The following is a 21,999-nucleotide window of genomic DNA, read 5'->3' as shown; positions in this document are numbered from 1 at the left end:
GCGAACGATAAAAACCTGGGGCTGTTCCGCGATCGCGAGCGGGCCCTGTACCGCAACCCGTGCGCGTTTCCTCCACGACCAGGGACCGTTCGTTATGCGGACACGCGGCGAACTTGGCGTGAGGAGGGGCTGCACGGTGAACGAGCTTTTATTTCGATCTCTCGGCTTCTCTTCCGAAGAAGCTTTCTTGTGTTTTATGGCTCTTTTTAATTCTTTTCTTCTGTAGGACTCGGTGGAGGGAGTCAGTGGGAGGGAAGGGGTGCTTGGAGGGATTTTATTTTTCAAGTGTTTGGAAAGGGTTTCTAGGTTTGAAAACGTGGATTGTTGTTAGAGGGTTGGGTTATAGTAGTTATAGTTTAGTATAGTTATTTTTAGAGCAAGATATTAAGTATTTCTAGATATTTTCCTAGATATTTTTTTAGATATTTTCCTAGATTTTGAGGGATTCATTTAAGGGACTCTTCGTGTTCTATTTTTATAGGAAACACTTTACATATCAGTGGTTCATTTCCACAGTCTCCAGTTCGCGATATATTAACACATTTATATTCATAACCCACCACAAGACTTCTGGTTTCACAAACACATCAGAAATATCAAGTAAAACAGACGAATAGAATCTAGTACAAACTGTCCTGACACACACGTGGGTCATAAGACTACAAACATATCGAATCTGTCTTTTCAAAATACTAAACTTCTCACACAGAGTGCTGCAAAATGAGAAATTAATCATACCATTCCCCTTTCCCCCTAAAAAATTCTCCAATCCATTCAAACTGCTTCTATCACTAGCTCACTCAAATATAAACTAATACCTAAAGCAAGAAAAGAAATAAAAAAAACCTTAGATATTTTCCCTGACTTCGCTCTTCAACATAGCCTCCCCCGAAATTAGCCCCCGAAAAATAACACCACCCCTTAAACGCACGATGGACGAATGTCAATACGCGAGGGTCTCGTACTGTGGATGATCGTGCAAAACGTATCGTCGAGCTTTTGCGGTGAGCCGCGCGCGTGGAAGCTCTGCGGTCTTCCGCAGAGAGAGAAAAGTTCGCCTGTATTGTATGTTGAACGGTGTTCCACGTGCAACCGAGAGAAATAACAGACGCGGGCGTCTTTCTCCGCGTCGGTTTCGCGATTCCTGTGTACGTGGCCGCGCGCGAACCATCCCGTGCCCTGGGGGCTATTACGAATTCCCGACCGACTCTAGAAATCGGTGGTCGAGGAAAAATTCTTTCGTTCGTGCTAGTTGGAAAACACACGCTGGAATTCGGAGATGAAATTCCGCGGCCGCTGCAAATACGTGATCTGATGCGCCGATGTTTCGACCATCGCTGCCCAACATTTCGGTTCGCCCGACGAGTAACCTGCGCCACAGCCGAGTCTAGTGCTAGCTATGCTGAACGAAAAACAGCAACACTGCGAAAGTATAATTCTGCAGTTGATGGAGAGTCTATCCAACGCAATATCGGACTCTCGTAGCGTTGCTGTTTTTCGTTCAGCATAACTAGGACTAAATACAGCTGTGGTATTGGTTAATAAAACATTGCACATTGAAATATAGGGTGACTAAATTGCACACAACTCGTCCAGAAATTCCATACCCTAACCACCCCAACAATCAATCATGAACATCATCCAGTCGCTTCTCAGTGAAGGATCCTCGCTAGCAAAGACTACAATAAAGATCTATCCGTCTTCTTTCGACTTTCTGCGAGCTCCTTTTGACACGTCTGAGGCTTCAGTGTCGTCCGATGCTCAATCGAGGGAAGAAGGTGACAAAGTGTCTCAGCCACGAGCGGGATAAGAAGCGGTGGCAGAGGGACGATGTTGGGCGTCGTGAGATCTCTTTCTTCAGCCGACGTTTTCCTCGTACCCCGACGAGGGTGTGCAAGGACTCGGGGGTTGACTGATCTGCCTCGTAATGCCAATCGATATGTACAGCACAGGGACACCTCTCTCTTTCGCGGGGCTGACACTCTTTTAGGCAAGGTTCACACGGCATGCACCTCTGCCCCTCTCTCTCTCTCTCTCTCTCTTTCTCGGTGGCAGCGTACACAAGCCGCGAGGGGGATGAATATAACGTGACTCGCGTATGAATAATGCCAAGTACGTGTTACGTGTATAAAGAGAACCGCGTGAGATCCGCTCGGTAAAAGGCACTCCGCTGCGACTTCCGCGTTTCGAGGCGTAGGCGGGTACAGAAACGGAGACCAGGCTTAAAGGGAGTCGTCGACAACCCCTTGGAATTTTTTTTTATCCGTGCGCTCTGAGGGTCGTCGAGTAACTCTTCCCGTCTCTCCACTATCGCGTTACCGCTGACTGATCGCCTCTTCTTGAACGTTTTCAACGATTTTGAGGTGCTTTCTGTAAACGAAGGGATTCGGCGAACTCTTGTAGAAAGGGGTACATTCATACAGAATTTTCAGTGTTTTGAAATCATAGTAGGTATTTCATTTATGCTCGTTTTTAAATTGTATTCATGAGCCAGATAGCACACGATGACTTATAGACGTCTATTTTATGTCCATTTTATGTCCTATGATATAATTTAGACGTTTTAGAAATATCCAAAAACATATGTCTTAAAGACTTCCGAAATTTACGTCCATAAGGTGTCCTAAAGACAGACTATATGGATGTCTTAAAGACTTATAGCTTTGGAGGTCTTAGAGACTTCTCTGAATGAAAATAGAGCTCTTCATTAAAAAAAAAATTAATAAACCCTTCAAAGAAATAATTTCTAAAAACTCCACCATAGCTAATAAAAATATAATAGAAAATACGTATACGCATCCTAAAACCCTTGCTACCATACAGAAAATTTCTAAAGAAAATTAAAAATCCAGATCATCAGAATGCAAAATATTTCAGCCCAATAATTCATCCCTTGGTATGGCAAACAAAAATTACGAAACATTTATATTTCGACGAAAAAAGAGCGAAAAGGATGCCTCTCTTCTTAATCCCAGCATCGTGCGACCGTATTAATTCGGCGATATCAATCAAGCAGCGAGTTCTCGCACACAAAAGCGTGCAGCGATGTCGGCGCAGTAGGAACCTTATTGTTTTGATACCCTCCGGTTTAATATCGACGTGCCCTGTGACGCAATGCGTGTATACACGTTGCATATCACACTGGCACCGGATTCTGAAAACTACGAGGGATATGCAGACGGAAGGATCACAAAGGGCCTCTCGTTTCGTGCAAGCAAGGCAAGCAGGGCAAGCAGGAGCAGGTGCCGACTTCGAAAGAGTAAAAGAGAGTTCGACGTGCCTTGTCGACGGGGGATCTCCAATCACTACCATCGTTCCTGCGGGTATACGTTTGCGTGCCGTACGTGGGAGCTACTACCTTCTACCTTCGTCTGCTCTCATTGTTTCACATTCTATCGAACCGCCACCGCGTGGGATCGCAAGCCTACTCTAGACGAATGCGACTAATGCCTTCGCGATAAACGTCGTGGACTAAGTTGATCGATTTCTATTTTAGACGAAGGGGGTCGCTAACCCATGATCGAGCATTTTGAAGGACTGACAGATTGTCTAGTATACCACTGATCATATTTGTAGTCATCATATGGTGGTTAGACCTTGCACTGCAAACATAGCTTACAACTTTGCAAGCAATATGATAATTTAAACTCAATGTCAAGAGAGGTTACATGTTACTTTGCTGGCTATTAGCAGCCAGTGGGAAGATTAAATTAAGGACACTTGAATTCACTCACATGACTGTCACAATAAAGTTCCAAGAAGAAACTTCAATGCTTCACATCTCAGGAAACATCGTTCCTCGTGCTCTACAAATTTCCGGAAAAGTATGTCCACGAGAAAAGATACACGTATTCAGTGAGAGACTTCTATTTCACCTCGAGAAGGATACTGTCTTGGCAGTACTCCCAAGGAAGCCATCTCAATAGAATCACGTCAGACAAAATATTAACTACCCTCACTATACCCATACCTACGTCAAATTCGACGTCTCAAGAAACACTGTTTTAAAATTTCTTTAGAAACAAAAAAGTAGCTACATCCACCAGAAGAGACACACGCAAGTAATGAAAGATTTTTCTCTCGGCTCAATCATATTTCTCTACGACCATAAACCATATTCCTCGGTACCTCAAGAAACATTACTTTAAGAATCCTCAAAATAAAATTGGCTACACCCACCAAAGAAGACACACGCACTTAGCAAGGGATTTTGATTTCAGCTCGATCGTATTCCCACAGCCACAGGGACCTCCCGCTATTTTCTTGATCCGAACCCTCTCGCGAGTGGCAGACAAACGATCGAGAACACAGAGGTCCGAATGCCCGCGGCGCGTGAGCGCGAAGAACCCGCTACCCCTTTTTCTTGGCCCTGCGTGTCTACACAATCCCAAGTAACCCCCGTCGATGACTCGGCCGAATTAACTCCGCCGACCACATGTCACCCCCTGACCTCGGTCCTCCTTTCTTACGCCTCGCCTCTATACCCTCCCGCCATCTCGCTTCTTACCCTATAACTCTGTAGGGTCTATAACTCTCCTGCCATCTCATTTGTCGCGCTCTAGTCTTCGCCGTGTTTGCGGGTGGTCGCGACTGGTTCTCAGGACTCGTCGTCCCACGATTTGCGCTAGGATTGTGTAAACTCCTGCCCCCTGCTGGGGCCACGCTCTAGACATCGCTGGGAGTCAGGTTGGGAACGGAAGCTTTGTTCGTTCTGGTTTTTCAGTTTTGCGGGGATGAGGTGAGTGAACTTGAGGATGATAGCTGAGTGGATCGTGTACAGTGGTTCCGCGTTAGTTGGCCATGCCTCGGGACCAGATGTGGTTAACTACAGTCTCCTTCTAGGAATTCCCGAGTGTTTTCTTTCTCTGTGTGGCTCGTCTTAGGATGGTAAATAGGTAGAGTAATAAAGAATGAGTGTGAGTGAGATATCGATATACGACATAATGAGTAAAGGGTCTCGTTCAGGGAGGTTAGAGGGAGGATTAATTTAGGTGGATATGTGAATTATATTGGCAGAGATTTGTGTAATTTATTATGAAATGTGGGAGCAGTAGGAAGTGAGTGCAAGAAGGATTTATAGGAATGTTATTTTGTTTAGAAATGAAGTAAAATAGTAGATTTTTAGTAGAGATTTTATGACTTTCCTGACTTTCTTTAATTTATGTGGTAAGGATACTCTGATGGTAGACCTCGTTTTCTATCTTGACAATCATCTGTAGGTACCGGATGTTTGCGTGTTGAATTTCACAGTGGAACATTGTTGTCCGCGTTTCTGACGCAAGGGTAGATTAATCTGATTGAACGAAGCAGTTGACAATGCAGCTGCAACACCGGCCTTTGCCTTTGTCTCAGGCTTGATAGTACGAAACGATTAATCTGCCAAGAATGTTGGAGTATAGTATTACACTTTACACAATCTTTATATTTTTGCCAACTTTACCATGATATCCATTATGGTGCAGACATTATCATAATACCAAAATTCTCAAAAAACAATAAAAAATTCATAACTACATTCAACTATTCCCATAGAATAAAGAACAATAAATAAAGAAAAAAAATCAACCCCTTTTCCAATTCTAGCAAATCGGTCTGCCATCCTATAGCTACGACTAAAAATCTCTAAATTGCGAATACCCACATTTAGTAACCTCCCTTGCAAAAACCATCCACGAGTGTCTCCCCAAATGCAAAAATAATTCTGCATCGAGCGAAGAAAGGCGGCTATTTAAAACCACTCAGTCCACGATGGCATTCCAGCACGGTCGACACTTTCCCTCGCGTTGCTTTTTGTTTAAAAATAAAACCCCAGCGACGAAAAGTGGAAACTTGCCGGGAAACGGGGACAGAAATAGAGGCGAGGGTTGGTCGTGGAAAAGCGTGGCGGCGATAACTTCCGGAAAAATTAATATCTTGCGGGGAAGGATGATGCACCGGCTGGTTGGCTCAAGTGCAGACGCCTCTGTCGCAGGAGTGAAAACTCTGGAGGGAAGAGAGACGCTCGAGATCTGGACGGCGAACTTTCTTTTCCGAAGCGATAGAAACTCCCCCCTCCTTTATCCCGCGCTTTATCATTTTCCTTTCCACCGCGAATGTCCGACGAAAAGCGAGGATAAGCCAGAGGATAGATGACTCCGAGGACGAGTTTAGGAGCGTACAAAGAAGCTCGCCTGGAATTCGGGAGAATGGCTCGAACGGTTTTCGAGAGACCACAGCTCTCTTACCGACTAGCTCGGCCTTAAGATCGACGGAATTCTAATTGGTCTTGACCGCTTGACCGGAGTAATTGGCCAATTTGAGACTCGAGTTAAACCTAGGCGCTCCCATCTTGAAGGTACTTGGCGCCCTCGAGATCCCTTTGTTCTCCGCTGATCGGATTTACTTAACCCTCGGAAGAGTTCGCCCGGCGATTTTGTTCGACCGTGTTACCAGAACCTCCCTCGAATTTCTTTGACAGGCGAACGCAAATTTTCGCATCCTTGATTGGATTAAGAAGTGTGAATAAAATGGGGCTGATATTATTTCAAATCAGAGAGAGAGAATTTATGGGATACTGGATATATTTCTTGTGTCACTCATAGAATCTAATTTGCACAATTTTTATAGTATTATTTATCCCAGATATACATATAATTCTTCAGTTTACTATTCTTTTCATAATATCTGCGTTATTATTTAGATTTTCTCTTTAGAGATTAGAAACTAGTATCAGTCTATTGCTGAGCATGGTCGTTCACTCATCCACCCATTCACTCGCTCATTTACACGAAATATTGTTCTCCATATAACCTCCCATTCCAGCTATCTCGTTTTTAGTAGTTTCTAAATTAACAATTAGCAATTGCTATCAGTAAATTTTGGCCTTCGCGAATTGCTTTACCTTCCAACAGAGATTGATGCCATGAACTGACCTGTTAGAATTCATCTCGCCTTCTTTCTTAAAATGTTTAGCGTTCATGTGATCGTGAAAAGAGGGGTCGTTATCATTGGCGAGCGAGGGATAAAAAGCGAACTTTCGTAATTTTATTACGTCGAAAAGGAAGAAATTGGCCGCGGCAGTTGCGGGATATGATGAAAAGCAAGCAACGGGGCGAAAGGGAGAACGTGTTGGTGGGTTGGAACGTGGCTGTAGAATTTCAGGAGGATCCTGACGAGGGATTGGCTGTGTCGGAGTGAACTTATGAAACGGCCAACCCCGGTAGAGCCGAGCGAGATATTAAATTTCTGGAATTTTGCGGTTAGGCGCGTCTACATGCCGACGGTTCTCTCACCAACACAACCCTGCGCTCTGTGCTCTTACGTCCACGTGCCGCGGCTAAGAAAATTCTTTCACGGGATTTCTCCCATTACCTTCCCGATACGGTGATTCGAACCGTGTACACACGTACAAGTATAACGGTTTAAAGGAAACTAATCTGTTCAGTTTATAACTTTATAACTGTCGGCGGCCACTTCTCTCTCGTGTGTGATATGTTACGCAGTTAGTTGGGCTTCAATCGACCTGCAACGTTGATTAATTTTGCAACTGCTGTTGCTAGATTTTTTGGTATTTTTCAGACTATTATATTTCTTTAATTTTGAAACATTTTAAGGGAAATAATGGTAAACTGCTTCTCTATTCGGTGGTAAAAATAATATTGCGGTGTTCAAAGATGTATAGGTATAATTTACTGCAATTAAGATTGAACATAATACTTTTCAGAGCGTCGTAATTATTACATAGTATAAGTAGTAGTCACTCCTTAGCGCTGCAAGTAGAAAGTACCTGTCGCGCTCAGACCAGATATCAATGGAACCATATGAAATGTTTTGTGACATGTTTTGCAATTTTTTTAAATATCGTAACAAGAAAATTAATTTACGTCCATTAAGGCTTATTTTAATTCACTTGAGACTTCCCACAAAAAACAGACACTATACTACACCAAATAAAAGAGAATACTTATTCCCTTAAAAGCTCCAATCAGCCAAGAAAATACACAAAATTAACCACTATACCTCCCACACAGTAAGTTCTCAAGAAATAACAAACTCTAAATATTCATTGCTAATCATTCACTTTATTATTACGTCAACCTTAATCTAAAACATCGAATCAACTCGTTACATAGTACCTATACACAACAATTTACAAGTATACGCGTTACAGAGCTTGAATTAGAACTACGTCCTCGTCACACATACATTTCTACATAAATACATAAATATCGTCGCGATCCTTAGCAGTCTAGTCCAGGGTCAGGAGGTATCTATTTTCGCTGGCGGGCACCTGATAGTTGGTGGTGTAGGTAGTGTAAGAAGAGCTCACTGGGTTAGCAGACAACGGAATCACGCCGGCAGGGCTGTCGTATTGGTATTGTACCTGAGCAGCGACGGGCTTGATTTCGAGTTTTTGCGGTTTAGACTCAACAGGCGCGGCTGCAATTGGCGCGACTGGGGCGACTGGGGCGACGGACACTTGCAGTCCAGCTGGCACGATCTGCAGCTTCTGCAGAGGAGCGTACGCGTAGATGGGCCCGCGAAGTGGCTCCACGTTCTCAGCGCGGATCTTGGCGAAATACTTCATGGCCTCGACGTCTTGACGGCTGACGTACTGCACGCGCTGAAGACGACCGTCGGGAAGGGCTATGTAGTACTCGCCAGACTGCTGGGGCTGACGTTCATCCACTTCTTCGTCCTCGAGCTCGTTTACGGAGTTTACGGGCTCAGACTGTCAACCAGAGAGCTCAGTTAGTCTTTGAACATTTCAGTAGGAGAATTTAACCCTTTGCTGACATGGAGTCTCTTAAACTCCATGTACTAAATACAGTTTTTATTAACTTCATTAAAATGTAATTATCAAGTATATCTTAATTATAATTTCCGATACAGGTCTCGTTTTTATGTTCCAAGTAACATCGTGTTAATACTGCAAGTGGTCACAAAACTCTCTGTCTATATTACTATTCGAAAACTAGATGTCGAATTAGGTCTAGTTAAGAGGTAACAATTGTGAAGATTTAAAGCAAAAAATGGAGGAATTGTTTTCGTGTAAAAAATCTAGGGAGGATTATAGCGTTTGTCTTAAATGGCGATGAAATTTTTGGGAGGACAAAGAGGCTCCAAGCACCGTAAACAATCTGAGGGATTGGAATCACGGCTGACTGCATCAGAGATTATGTCACACCGAGTTCAAATTTGGTAGGGGCACACGCGTGCCCGCCGATCGAAAGTAAACGACGAGTCGAATACTAATGTCGTTAAAACGGCCGAGGAAGAGCGACGAGAGGCAGAAAGGGACGAAGACGATAGAAGACGCGGAGAATCAGCACGAGTTAAAATTCCGTGGGAGGTTCCTGCTCCCTGTAGGCTCGTGCCAACCTCATCCTCCTGCTCTTATTGCGCCAAATAAAACTATGACAAATCCTTTTCGAGTAGTACGTAACACGGTTTTTCGGCAAAATCAGATTCAACCTCTTTCTCTGGAAATTTTTCGGCACATCGAGGTAAAAGGGACACGGTTCGAATTTTAAGCAGAGTTTGCTAACTTGTCCAACTATGATTTGATACGTGGAATTGGATTCTTCTATACTATTGACTTGGAGCTATCGAAAGATTATCTTTCTTTCATCTTTCTGTGCCTTACTTTGAATCCTTGGCAAATGTCTAATACCTTATCTTCTTGTTACTCTTCCAAAATCTAGTATTCGAGAAGTGATACTATACTCTTCTAAAGATGAAATTGAATTCTTCATCTTTCTTCATCTCAACCAAAGGAACATGTTACCTTACTTCTCTGTTGTTAAAAATTGAAGAAAGTAAAATTTCACTCTATATAATTCCAAGATATGATGACTATAGCAGCAAGCTTATAACGAAAAAGTTCTAAGTACCCCAAAGACTAACTATTAACGAAATATCCAGTTAGAACTCACCTCAGACTCGGTGACACTAGCAACAGTAGTGGAATCCTCCTCTTCTGTGCTGTTGGGCACTTCCGTGGTAGTAGCTTCTTGTGGTGCTCCATATTCTTGTTGAGGTGCTCCATACTGTTGCTGGGGAACTTGTTGCTGAGGTGCTCCATACTGTTGCTGAGGAGTTTGTTGCTGGGGTGCTGCGTACTGCCTCTGAGGTGCTCTGTACTGCTGCTGAGGAGCTTGTTGTTGGGGTGCTCCATACTGCTGCTGAGGAGCTTGCTGTTGGGGTGCTCCATATTCCTGCTGAGGAGCTTGCTGTTGGGGTGCTCCATACTGTTGCTGAGGAACTTGCTGTTGGGGTGCTCCATATTGACGCTGAGGTATTGACGCTTGTCTCTGAGGGAGATTGAAGGCTGGACCAGCTGGTTTCCAACCAGAAGGTGGGTAAGGGGCTCCAGCAGCAGCTTCTTCTTGTTGTCTAGCAAAGTAGTACTGCCTTTGCTGTTGGCGGTAAATTGGTGGTTCCGCGGTGACCGCGACGATCAAAAGAGCAAAGGCGATGAAGATCTGTTTAAAAATATCAAATTTAATGACTTCGTCAATTCTCCATTAAGTAAAGCTTGTTCATATAGCTAAAGATGAAATTAGGGAAGAAGAATAGCAGAATAAAGAAAATGTCAGAAGAAGTAAGTAATGAATTGAGAACAATTTTTCTCAAAATTAGAGTCACTGTCTGAGACTAATAAAATTTCTGGTAAATGTATCGTAACAGTCGATATATTAGTTAACTTGGAAATGAGGTTAATATTGTGATTATTGACACTGGTACCACTAGACACTTTAGTTTCTACGTTTAATAAAAAATGATATAGGTTTCTTGGAAGTGTTGATTCATCTGAATGAAAAGTTGATCTTAATAAGAGATTACGATTGTCGAAGCTACCTTCATTGTGGTAATAGTAGTTACTCGGTTGTGTTTTTCGAGTTGACTGATTTCCGATGGCCACCGACTGGATTATATACACCGAGTCTCGTATGTGGTCTGCATGTTTAAGAAGATCCATGCGGACCGTCGAGTGACATTGACCTCCTAAAAGACTGATGAATCCTCGATCATTGTTGGCTCATCATCCGGTCGGGTTTTACCTTCGCTTTTTTTTTTGGTGCTCGCAAATTCTCAACCAAAGAAAAGAACTCTTTAACACGCTGTTTCTATCGGCGTTTGTTTAAGGTATTCATTCTCGTGTTCACCTTCATTATTAGAAACGAGAGAGCATGGACTTCTAAGTACGAACTTTTGTCCAATTATTGACACTCTTTTGAGCAGGAAAATGTAATACATTATTTGTCGTATCTCAGCTCTCTGTGAAAGCCTAATACATTAGAAGAATTAATGGTTTACTCATTTGTCAAAGTCAAGACTCAAAATGTCCAAAATTCTCATATTTAACCTAAGTTACACGATCGTATTAAATGTATCGTGGACAGCTACCAATCGTGCCATTTACATTTCTTACTTATCCAAGTCATCTTAAAATTATTCTGAATAATTTATTTAAAAATCTCTTAACTATTTAAACAACGTTCCTCCATTTCTAAAATCAGTCCTCGCCGAAAAATAACTCCCAAAGAGATCCCTTTTGGGCAACTCGACATCGCAGAGAATTCATAAGTATCTCATTAACATTCCACGTATTATCACCTGAATCAGCGAGAATTGGTCATACGCTGTCCATGGCCGATTCCCCTTGATCGGTAGACGATCGATTACGCGGAACGTGTCAGCAGGTACCTCGAGCGCCGAGGAGCCGTCGATTATGTGACGATTACGTCGATTTAATTTTAACTCCAGACGTACCAACGCACGTGCGTGCGCGTGCACTCTAATTGATTCGCTGCACGCAGCAGTCGCGACTATGATTTTCGTGCTAATAAATTCAGTGGTGGACTCGATCTGACCAGCATCAGAGAAAAGAAGGATGGAAGCGACGTGCACGGTGATATCAGGGTCGAGCGTGCGATCATCCTTCGGAATTTATAATGACAGATTCGATTCTCTTCGCGAAATATTGACGCGTTTGACAGACAGCATGGGGATTGGGTAATTGATATTTGATATATGTATACATTTTGTAATTTCTTTTTGGGTGTATGTGGCTTTCTAAAATTTTGAGCATAGAAGATCTACTTAGAATGGTTGACAAACTGGAAAGACAATAAGGATATTTTTATTATAGGCGCAATTCTATAAGTTTTAACTATACAGAGTGGTTGACTTAAATAAGACCATCTACATATTTATTCCAGGTGTGATGGTATAAAAAGCATTTTATTTGAGACTTTGAAAAAAGAAACATTCCTTACAGTAGGTCTCCTAATACCACTCAAAATGCATATAAAATATTTTTTGTATCATCACAATCAGAAAAAGAAGTAGTTACATGACCTTACTTAAGTGGATCATCTTATGTTCCTGTTGTACTACTTTTATTGACAGTTGTAGTAGGAATATTAAATAAGTATTTATAAATACATCTAATCATACTTAACTACACTACGTAAATACTAGTGCTCAAATATGACAATTAAAAAAGTAGTAGAGTGTTCAACCAATAGAGGATCCTACTAAAACTCTCAACGTGAATCATAAGAATAAGTCTTTCTAAAATGAGAAAAAGATCAACACTCGATCTCAAGTGTGCCTGTATCCATCAATCCAACGAACCGTTGCCAGATAAATCTACTCGATGCTCGTAATAGTGAACCAGAGAACAACGTGGGAAAAGTTGAAAGATTTCGCGTAAAATCAGCGGAAAGTTCGAATCGGTTTGCCGTGACTCGCGGAATGTGGCAGTGTCGAAGGGCGCTCGTTGAAGAAGAGAGGCTGGCTGGAAGAGAAGAGAAGAGTAGGAAGGATAGAAGGGAGTCGACGATAGGGGCTGGGAGAGGGGTGGCCCGGGTAAAGCAAATTATTCACACTCAAACGACTCCATTTCAATATCGGTCCGAGGTCCAGGGACAAAAGAAGGGCGAGATGCCTGTCTCCCTTCTGCTTTCGCTTTGCCAGTACCCGACAGTCCGATACCTTTGGCTGCAGCCTGCAGGCTTAACTCTCCTTTTTTTCCCTCTCCCCTCCTTCTCTCTCTTCCTCGCTCCCTCTATCCCTGTCTTTATTTCTGCCTCTTCTTCGCGCTCATTTTTCTCCGTTATTCTGCCTCCGCTTTAACCCCCTTCGCGTCCAGATCAGAAACAGCGAACACGCAACCACCACCAGTCGAGAAATGTTCAAATTCTTGTTTCTCGTGCTACGTAAACTACCCTGAAGATATCTATTATCGATTCCTCGCAGAACTATAAGATATTTAAATTCAGTTCGAAGGGAGGCACGATGGCAGAGGGATCATTTCTGTCGGAGTTGACGAAGACATCCCCTGTGTCTTAAGTAGAAAAATAATTTCTATTACTCAATCTAAGTGGTTTCTATTTCTTCTGCGCTGAATAAATAATTATCCAAATATCATGAAGATTTCATCAAGAGTGGCGGAAGCTCCTTCAGTCTGAAAAGTCGCGCCGTCAGTTCGGCAGTGTCACGGAAATACGAAACTTCGCCAAGTAACGTAGTTATTGCGTACAGATTTCCTTCAGGAAAGTGAAACCAAAGTTGCAGCCGAAAGCGACGAAGCAGGGTGTTGAACAAAAGTGTAAAAAAAGAGAAAGGGAAGCAAAGGAGATTCTGGCCAGCCTTGAGCTTCGTAATTGAATATATTTAAGCGCGGGAGGGACGTTTGTGCGGATTCTCGGCTTACAGGGAACCCCCATACCGTGGCAACGTCTGCGAGTAAACTGGATTAATCGTCTATGAAGGGAGACTGTAACCCCGCCGCATTCGTTTGCAATCAGATCCCTATGGGGAATTCGAAACAACGAGTCTATGCACCGTGGACCTTGTTTTCTTTGTTACATTATATCGATCATCCCTCAGGCTAGCGTAAAGGATGACAAAAGTAGAAACAACTTCGTGAGAGCTCGTCAAACTTCTACGATCCAATAATAAAACAGACCTTAGAAGACTAGAAGAACTAACCTAAGATACTCTAAAATACTCTACAAAATTACCGAACTTGCACACATAAATGTGAAGGAAATTGTGTCAGTCTACTAGGCCACTACTGGTCTCGAAACATTATAGGACTTTCAATCAGCAATGATTAGCAAGAGCAACAACGATAAAAGTTATCCGCCAAGGAGGCATCGACGGTGAAACACGTTGTTCGCTACTTGGCCGCGCCTGACGCGACTTCTAATGATCATTTTACCTTTTGATCGATGACACGAGGCGGCCAAGTTGAGTGCGTTGCTCTTGCTGCTCTCTCTCCTTCTTCTACTCCCCCACTCTTCCCTCGTCTAGCATAGCGTGGAAACTAAATTCGCCATAAAATCGACTATTTCACAAGCGACCCCGTGCCGCCCAATGACGATCCGATAATTATCAATTCCAAGAACGTCTCCCTCGTACCCCGGTTACGTGTTACACGGCGAAGGCTCCCTTCGTCGAGCCGCTGGACCGAAACCACCGGTCGATACTCGATTTTATTTCGACGATGTTACCCCTGGGACGAATCACGGGGGTGTGTAACGATAGAGAAATTGTTTGACTACCAGTTGCACGCTCCCAAAAGGCTCGTTTTGCAAGTCGTAAACGAATTAGGACCTTTCGACGGGGTACAAACTCGAAATCACCCTTGGTCATTGATTTACATCGTGGTTAACGGGGTTGCCCTCTGTCGGATCTGTTAATACAAATTGGGAGTGTTCGTGGTCAATTACTTTCTCCGTTTGTCCAGTGATTCCGTCGATTTCGTTGGTTTTAGGAATTAATGAGATTCGATTTCTCCATTCAGTAGTGGCTGGTGAGCTAGTGCATTTGTTTGAGGTATTAGATAAGCAAGAGTATAATCAACATTCATTTTTATCCGTATGTGTGATAGTTAGGTAATATAAAAATGAGCTGTTTTTATGAAAATAATTACAGGTGTAAATTTCATATTTTTTAATCTTGTAAAAATATGAATCACCTTCAGTCGAAGAAATATCTACCTGTTTCGTTATTTTTATTCATTTTCTTCACGCTTGTCCAGCTTCTTATAGCAATTACCTACGAGTTGATTTCTGCAATTAGGACCGATGTATACCAGCGATACTTGGACGCATGATCTCGATGCTATCATATATCTTCGTTGCATGTACTTGGAAAAACAAAGAAAGACATGTGATCACAACGAAATCGTGTGTCAAAATATCACTCCTGTACCCTTTGTATTGGCCCTTAATTTCAGTGTTCACAGCGTATACCATAACAAGATATCCTAATTTCTAGAACTCTCCATAAATCTCTATCATTCACACCCGTGACGCTTACAAAAAAGATCATACATCAAGGCTGGAAAGTCTGCTTCTCGACTAAAAGACATGAAACAGGCCCATAAAGTCTCAGACACCTCCTCAGACCCACTCAACGCCCACATAACACACCTACCGAGAAAATTCGTTCTTTTCCAACCGGCAGGGCAACTCTACCGTAAAACCAACAATACACCAGGCCATACTATTAATACCATCGACCACGATTCTTAACCGCGGCGTCGTATTTCCCGGGCTAACGATTCCGGGAGTTAATTTCTCCTTTAACCAGCGATCGTCCCGGCTGTTGCACTGGCTGCGCAAACTATAACCGAACCAGTCTGTGAACTAGCGAAAACCGGGAGCGTAGGGTTGTCGAGATTGCGACAAAAGCCCCGAGGAAATCGAGGATAGGAGAAACTCCGATGCGTAAACGGAGCTTAACCGCACCTCGACGTGGCGTAAGTTGTGGAACGAGAGGAGGCCGCGGCGGATGGGCGAAGAAGGAGGCGGAGGAGCAGAGGGAAAGCTGGATGAAGGAAGAGCGCACAGGGGCGGGAGGAGGAGGAGGTGGCAGAGGGCTTGTCGAGCAGGAAGACGAAGGGGGTGACGGGAAAGGGCGGCGCGAAGGGGTGGATAGGGGTCTCAAGGCGAAACTTGCAAAAGTACATCGCGACTCAAGAGGCCGGAAGTAATCGCGCGAGTTCCACGCCGCACGGATCTACGTTATCATCGACTGATTTCACGGCATTTAGTGCCTGACGAAAATTTCACCTGGGCGGCGAATTAAGAAGGAAAACGAGGGATTGAGGACGGGCTGCGCGACTTCGCGACAGGGAGCGTTTGACTGATTGGGTTAGGTGGGAGCTGAGCATCTTCGAATGTTTCTGGGATTGTGTATAATAGTAAGTTTATAGCTTGTAGGAAAATACTGTTCGTTAAGATTTGCTGCTTTTAGTGTTGAACGATAGAGGGAAACACTAATAGGGATATGTAGAAATTATGGTGCACCCCTTGTGCACCCTTCGAGCGCACAGGTACCGAGTAATTTATATGCTGTTTTTCAGATTAGCGCGCAAAAGACATATCAATTCGAATTTCAATAGAAATTGGCATAGGCAAGAGGCATAGACTTATTATAATTCTATTTCTAAAATTGATTAACCTCGGTATTACCTCTGGCACAAAAGTTTTCTGAATCGAAAACTTTAGCCAGGGGCTGTAGTTGGAAGTCGTCTTCGATGTTTAAGTAGTTTGTGTCATAGAAGTTAAGATTTTACGTCAACATGTGAAGAAGCTTCTTCCTGAAGTCTAGTTATCCTCCTTGTGTCTCAGAACTGTCTCTCAGAAGTCTAAAATTAAATATAAATATAGGTATAGAAGCATTTACTGTATCTTTTTTTATTTGCCAGAGCTTTTTAGTATCGCCTACCTTCGACCAGCCTATGTTTCCAATTACAATCATTCTCTCCACTTATTCAAACACACAAGCCATAAAATTCAAAGAAACAAAGTACCGCTATCGAAGAGCTGCTCTTCCGAAGTTCGAAAATCGCTGACAACGGGAACCGATAATAAATCGGGTTGGCAAGAAAATAAAATCGGCCCAAGGAGGATTCTCGCGAAGGGGAAACGTAGTCAGAGAAGGCTCGAGTGAGGGCAAACGAAAAATGAAAGGTTTCAAATGAATCGCGTAATAACCTCTGCGGCCTCTTGCTTTCTTTCTTCCTCAGACTTATACCACCCCTTCCCCCCTCCCCCTAGCTCCCCCTCGTTTGCTCTCTACGGAAGAGCTGCTTATGTATTCTGCTGCACGGCTGGTTGCACCACTCCTAATGGAGTTTCCAATATTTTCCTTTCCGTCGACTCGCCTCTGTTCCTCATTCCCCCTCCACTTTCCACCCCCTGAAGCTAGTTTCCACCTCTTGGCCCCTTCTCGGTGTTGATCGATTGCCAAACTCCTTCCTCTTCCACTTGCCGCGCTCCTCTTTCTGCACCCACTTCTGATGCCGACCTGCTGTATTAATTGTCGTTAGCTCGTTAGGTTCACTCGCGACACTTCCGCCCCTGTAATTCCTTTCCCTGACTCGCTCGTCCTCGCATCACGAAACCTTCGCGGTATCGTCGGATTCCGCTGGGCTCTTCTGCTTTTCTTCTACTGCTGAGTCTAGTGGTATATGGAGCGTCTGTAGTCAGACATAACTATATATGCAAATTGAGGAGTTAATTCTTGATATCCCCCAAGTTTTTTAAATACTTCTGTAGAATTCGACATTAATTATTCACAGACTCCTTTTTATTAAGCTGAGATCCTAATGTATTCCTGAAATATGGACAGCTCTTTATAACTTGAAAATAGGACGAAAGTGGAAGTAGTACAGCTTTCATAAGAACTTATTTTGTTCTTGCTAAATCCTTGTCTCCAAAGTTTTGCATACTATCATGTTACATCTTATGTTTACATAGTTCAGAGATGGGCTATTTGCATTCATACTGTGTTAAGTATTATAAACACCAGTAAACACTGGTTCATTGAATGTGCACTCAGTAGCCAGGCCGGTCGGCACCTCATTTCTTTCCAACCATTTAGCATTAGCTGCCCTGTCACCCGCTCACGGTCCATCATATTTCATCACCCTAAAAACCTTATCGCGAAAACATTGGCGCGTGCAAATATTTCACGCTACACGCGAGCCACCCCTCTAATTGGGAGTCTCTCAGCTGCGTTATGCTAAAAGGTTCTGCCTGTGAAGGAGGAAGATTTTTAGAAAATAATTCTAATTTTAATATATACTTAAGCTTGAGCAGTAAAACAATATCAAACTTTAAGTAAAATTGCTGGAGAATTTCAGTCATGCTTCTGTTCCTTTCAAAACAAAGAGTAATTAATCAAGCATTAATCTCTTAATCTCTTTCTGAAACCATTAAAACACTCACTGGCAATTTCATTAATATTATTATGAGGAATTATTAATCCCCCAAGACTGTACATAGAGTTTTTTGCTGCCCCTGATAATTAACGAGCAGGTGCTGATAAGGAGGGAACTTTTTACCACAATTTCATTGAACTTTCTTCCGCTTCTGTAGAAGAAGAGCTAATGGATAAATTACTCAACCAATTTGATATCATTACTATTTGCAAAAACTAAATTTATATTTTCAATAGAATTCATTTTTCCACTTACATCCACTAATTTGTTGAATATACCTCTTAGCGACTATCACTCGCCCTGAATTCTTCATTCAAAATGAACAACTTACTCCTGCCCTCGAATAACAAAACTCAGAAACACGAGGATTCCATTCTACAGAAACTATCCCCGCAATAATCAAGAATGCGAAAAAGGAAAAGAAGGAACGAAGAAAAAAACAAGTTACGAGATCGTAACCATACAAGAGTATATTAACGGATGATGAGAAGATTATATCATCGGGCGGCACGATAATACGAAAGTATCGGAAAACCATACTATACTTTATCAGTCACGCTTGAAAGTTCTCGAAGATTACTTTAATATTTTTCGCGCTTCCCGTCGTGAAAGTGATTACGAGGGGTATCGAGGGCCCCCCGATATCGAGTGGTTCGTAACGACCGATACAGGTTGAGAAGGATCATCCTTCCTGGCTGCGATATGTTAGAGAGGAGCAAGGCGAGAGGGGAGGCTGCTGCGCGATCGCTATCGTCCCGTGAGAGGAGCGGATAGAAACTGAACGTATAATCCGCTTCGGTCTGATGCCTAATCCCGCGGACAAATTTATTGGATTCTCTCTCTCTCCCTCTCCTTCATCTCGAATATATCCGCAGAACTTTCTTCGCGAAAACATATTCTTGGATTAACCCCTTCACCCTTAGCGCTTGAATTTTTAAAAAGGTAGTTATCTATTCGTGAACTTGAGAGTGGAACTTATTTTACCTCTATTTAGTTAGAATTCGCGGTGAATTCAGAAAACAGACATACGAATTGATATCGATGCAAAGAAGATACCACGAAAAACTCCCCACGAATTCTCGCTACCGCCGCAGAAAATTCACGTTGTCTGTGAAGGCCTTAACACATTCGAGTCGCATAACCCACCCATTGGGCGAAAGAATAGCTCTCCTCATTAGCCAAGAACACAACCTACTAATTCCTTTTTACATTAAATAGACTGTTACCAACCACTGAAGACAGTCTCAGCAAAATCCACTGCTCTCTAATGTATTCAACCTCAGCTGAAACCCACAGGAACCCTAAACGAACCACAGCTCAACCCTAAAACTGACCAACAGCATTTTACAAGACACCCATTAAACACCCAGCAGTTCCAGTAGCCTCGCCAACGAGGAAAAACGACGTCGGACAGTTACGTTGACGCGAACGCGCGGCTTAACCACGTCGCTCTTCTCACCTTCTCACCTTCTCGCCCTATCGTTCTCCCTCCCCCCCCCCCCTTCCCACCCCCTTGATCACCCTCCCCCTCCTCCAGTCGGAGCGTCCCCCGATCTACCCCTCCATCTCGTCGTCCATTCTTTTCCCGGCTCGCTCTGTGAATGGCCGTTACTAACGCATCATGGCCGGCTATTGTCACCGACTGGCTTTTCTAGTCGATTTCAAAATGATAATCGCACGGCGTGTCGGTAGGGTGCGAGGTGTCACGCCGGAACGAGTGGCCCAATGTGCGTGATCTTTTTCATTCGCCCGTCGCCCCTCGCGCGCGCGGAACCTCCCTTTCGGCTGTTCACCTATGGCGTCGCGGCGTTTCGCGCGCGTGCAAGCGACCGAGGGAGAAGGGAAGGCAGAAGGAGGAAACGCGGCTCGTCTCGACGCCAGGGACGAGGATAACGAAAGAGCGGGGAACGGAGCGGGACGTGGTCGGCATTACGCGTTATTAGCCGACCCTTAATAATATGCCCCGTTTTTGCCGATGGACCCAGCGAATTTTTCGGGTCCCAACCCCTCCCGTGACTCCTCTTCGCTCCGATGAGCACGCGGAGTAATCCTGCCCTAACATCTGTATCATCGACGGCTATTCTTGCATTCGACGCGGCGACCGGTGCATCTGGCCCCTACCTCGCAACCCCTGCGGAACCCTGCCCGACCCTGTCCTCCAGTTGGACACTTAGGCGAGCGCGTTTCCCGAGTCGATTGGAAAAGGGAAATGACTGGGCTTTTTGTTTCGTTTATTACGCTCGCCGGTACTTGGCGATCGCGTGGCCATTACACGCGCGCGTTTGGGGTAGATGAGTCTGGGAGGGGTTGGTTAGCGAGGGAAGGTGGGATTTTGGGTGCGTTTATGATGGCTGATGACTGGCTCGATACTGTGGCTCATAGGTTGTGAGTATCGGGCTCGTAGGTTTATTAGGGCAGCGGTTGTGCGTTAGTTGACCGTGGATCGGGACCAGATCTGGCTATCTTGGGTGGTATGCTTCTAGGAATTCTCGAGTGTTTTCTTTCTCCGAGTCGTTCGTCTCAGAATGGGTAAATAGGTAGAGTAATAGAGATGTGTGTGTTATATGCAAGTAATTGCACTACTATTTCAGAGAATCTTAATGTTATAATTATTATTGAGTCTCCAGTATACATAAAGATAGGAAAAATATATAGAATAGTAGTCAATACTTAAACGTGTACCAAGATATCAACGTGGTTATAAGAAATATCGATATTTCCACGAAGGCCACTCGAGACATATCAAAACTCGTGGCTCGTAGGGCACACGCAGGGCGAAGCGACTCGATACGGCAACAAAGGTGCATTTCGTGACGTTCACCACGCGACTGGCGACAATTATCGAACAAAGAAACTAAGGAAGTAGAAAAAGAACTGAAGCGTATTAAAAACGTTTCGATAGAAGAAACGGGGTCGCCAGTCACGGTTCGCCACTTTGCGCGCGGTTATTATACACAGCTGATGAGAGCTGGACTGACGGGGGTCTGGAACGAAGGAAAAGGATCTTTCATCGATTGCAACAATCGGTCACGAGTGAGCCACGCACCGTTTAAACTTCGCCACTCTAGTTTGCTGTTATTGTTGCGCGAACGCCGCTAAAGTGTAGCATTGTTTCGCCATCGGATGTTAAGTGGCCGCCATAGAAGCAATGGCCACGATTGTATCGTGGAACCTGCTCTCCTTCCTCGAGTGTCTCTCGAGGAAGCAGAAAGGCACGCGTACACAGCGGAAGGTTTAAGAGTTTCTCTTTGTCGCGTCTCCCTTCAGCCTCTCTCGCCGTTTCCCTTCATCGCTCCTTTTCGCGATCATTAGCACGGTTGGCCTTTCCGATTTCCTCGAGGACCACTCCATTTCTGTAGCATGACGATAATATGCGCATTGTGGTCTGAAAGAAGTTGAACAATTTTCGGAACACGTGGTGCTTGCCAGAGTAGACGAAAATTATTCTATCGACATGTGTTGGGCAATGAATCAGAAATAAATCGAAACACTATGGTTCTTTATTTCAATTTCATCGCGGGGAACATTCTGTGCAGCTGATTTTTTTATTGAAGAGTCCTCTTGACAGAAAAATCGTGTTTATTTCAATTATTTTACCCTGTTGACAATTTCTCTCAAAGCTAAAAGAAACCTCCCCTAAAATACATCAAACTGATACAGATTTTTCTTTCTTTCTACTCTACTACTAGCCATATACCTCTAGCTCAAAAAGATTAATGAAACAATCACCTGACCATGTAAAATCTCTAATATTTCACTTGAATCGTAAAGCT

At 43.7% G+C, this 21,999-nt stretch overlaps 2 protein-coding genes across 4 annotated transcripts in view; one reads left to right on the top strand and one right to left on the bottom strand.

Moving 5' to 3' along the window:
• LOC143177562 (paired box protein Pax-6) overlaps positions 1–21,999 on the top strand; it is a 79,256-nt gene that overhangs the window by 49,508 nt on the left and 7,749 nt on the right. The window lies entirely within an intron of this gene.
• Positions 8,050–21,999, bottom strand: part of LOC143177563 (uncharacterized) — a 36,309-nt gene continuing 22,359 nt past the window's right edge. The window contains exons 3-4 of the mRNA XM_076375563.1: positions 9,915–10,463; positions 8,050–8,710 (exon numbers count right to left, since the gene is read on the bottom strand). Of these exons, the coding sequence (XP_076231678.1) occupies positions 8,228–8,710; positions 9,915–10,463 (1,032 nt within the window). The 3' untranslated portion in view covers positions 8,050–8,227. The remainder of the gene's footprint in view (positions 8,711–9,914; positions 10,464–21,999) is intronic.

This window comes from Calliopsis andreniformis, chromosome 3, assembly GCF_051401765.1.
Source record: "Calliopsis andreniformis isolate RMS-2024a chromosome 3, iyCalAndr_principal, whole genome shotgun sequence".
Classification (NCBI taxonomy): Eukaryota; Metazoa; Arthropoda; class Insecta; order Hymenoptera; family Andrenidae; genus Calliopsis; species Calliopsis andreniformis.
Note: the sequence above shows the minus strand (reverse complement) of the source record. Positions and strands in the feature narration are given on the sequence as shown.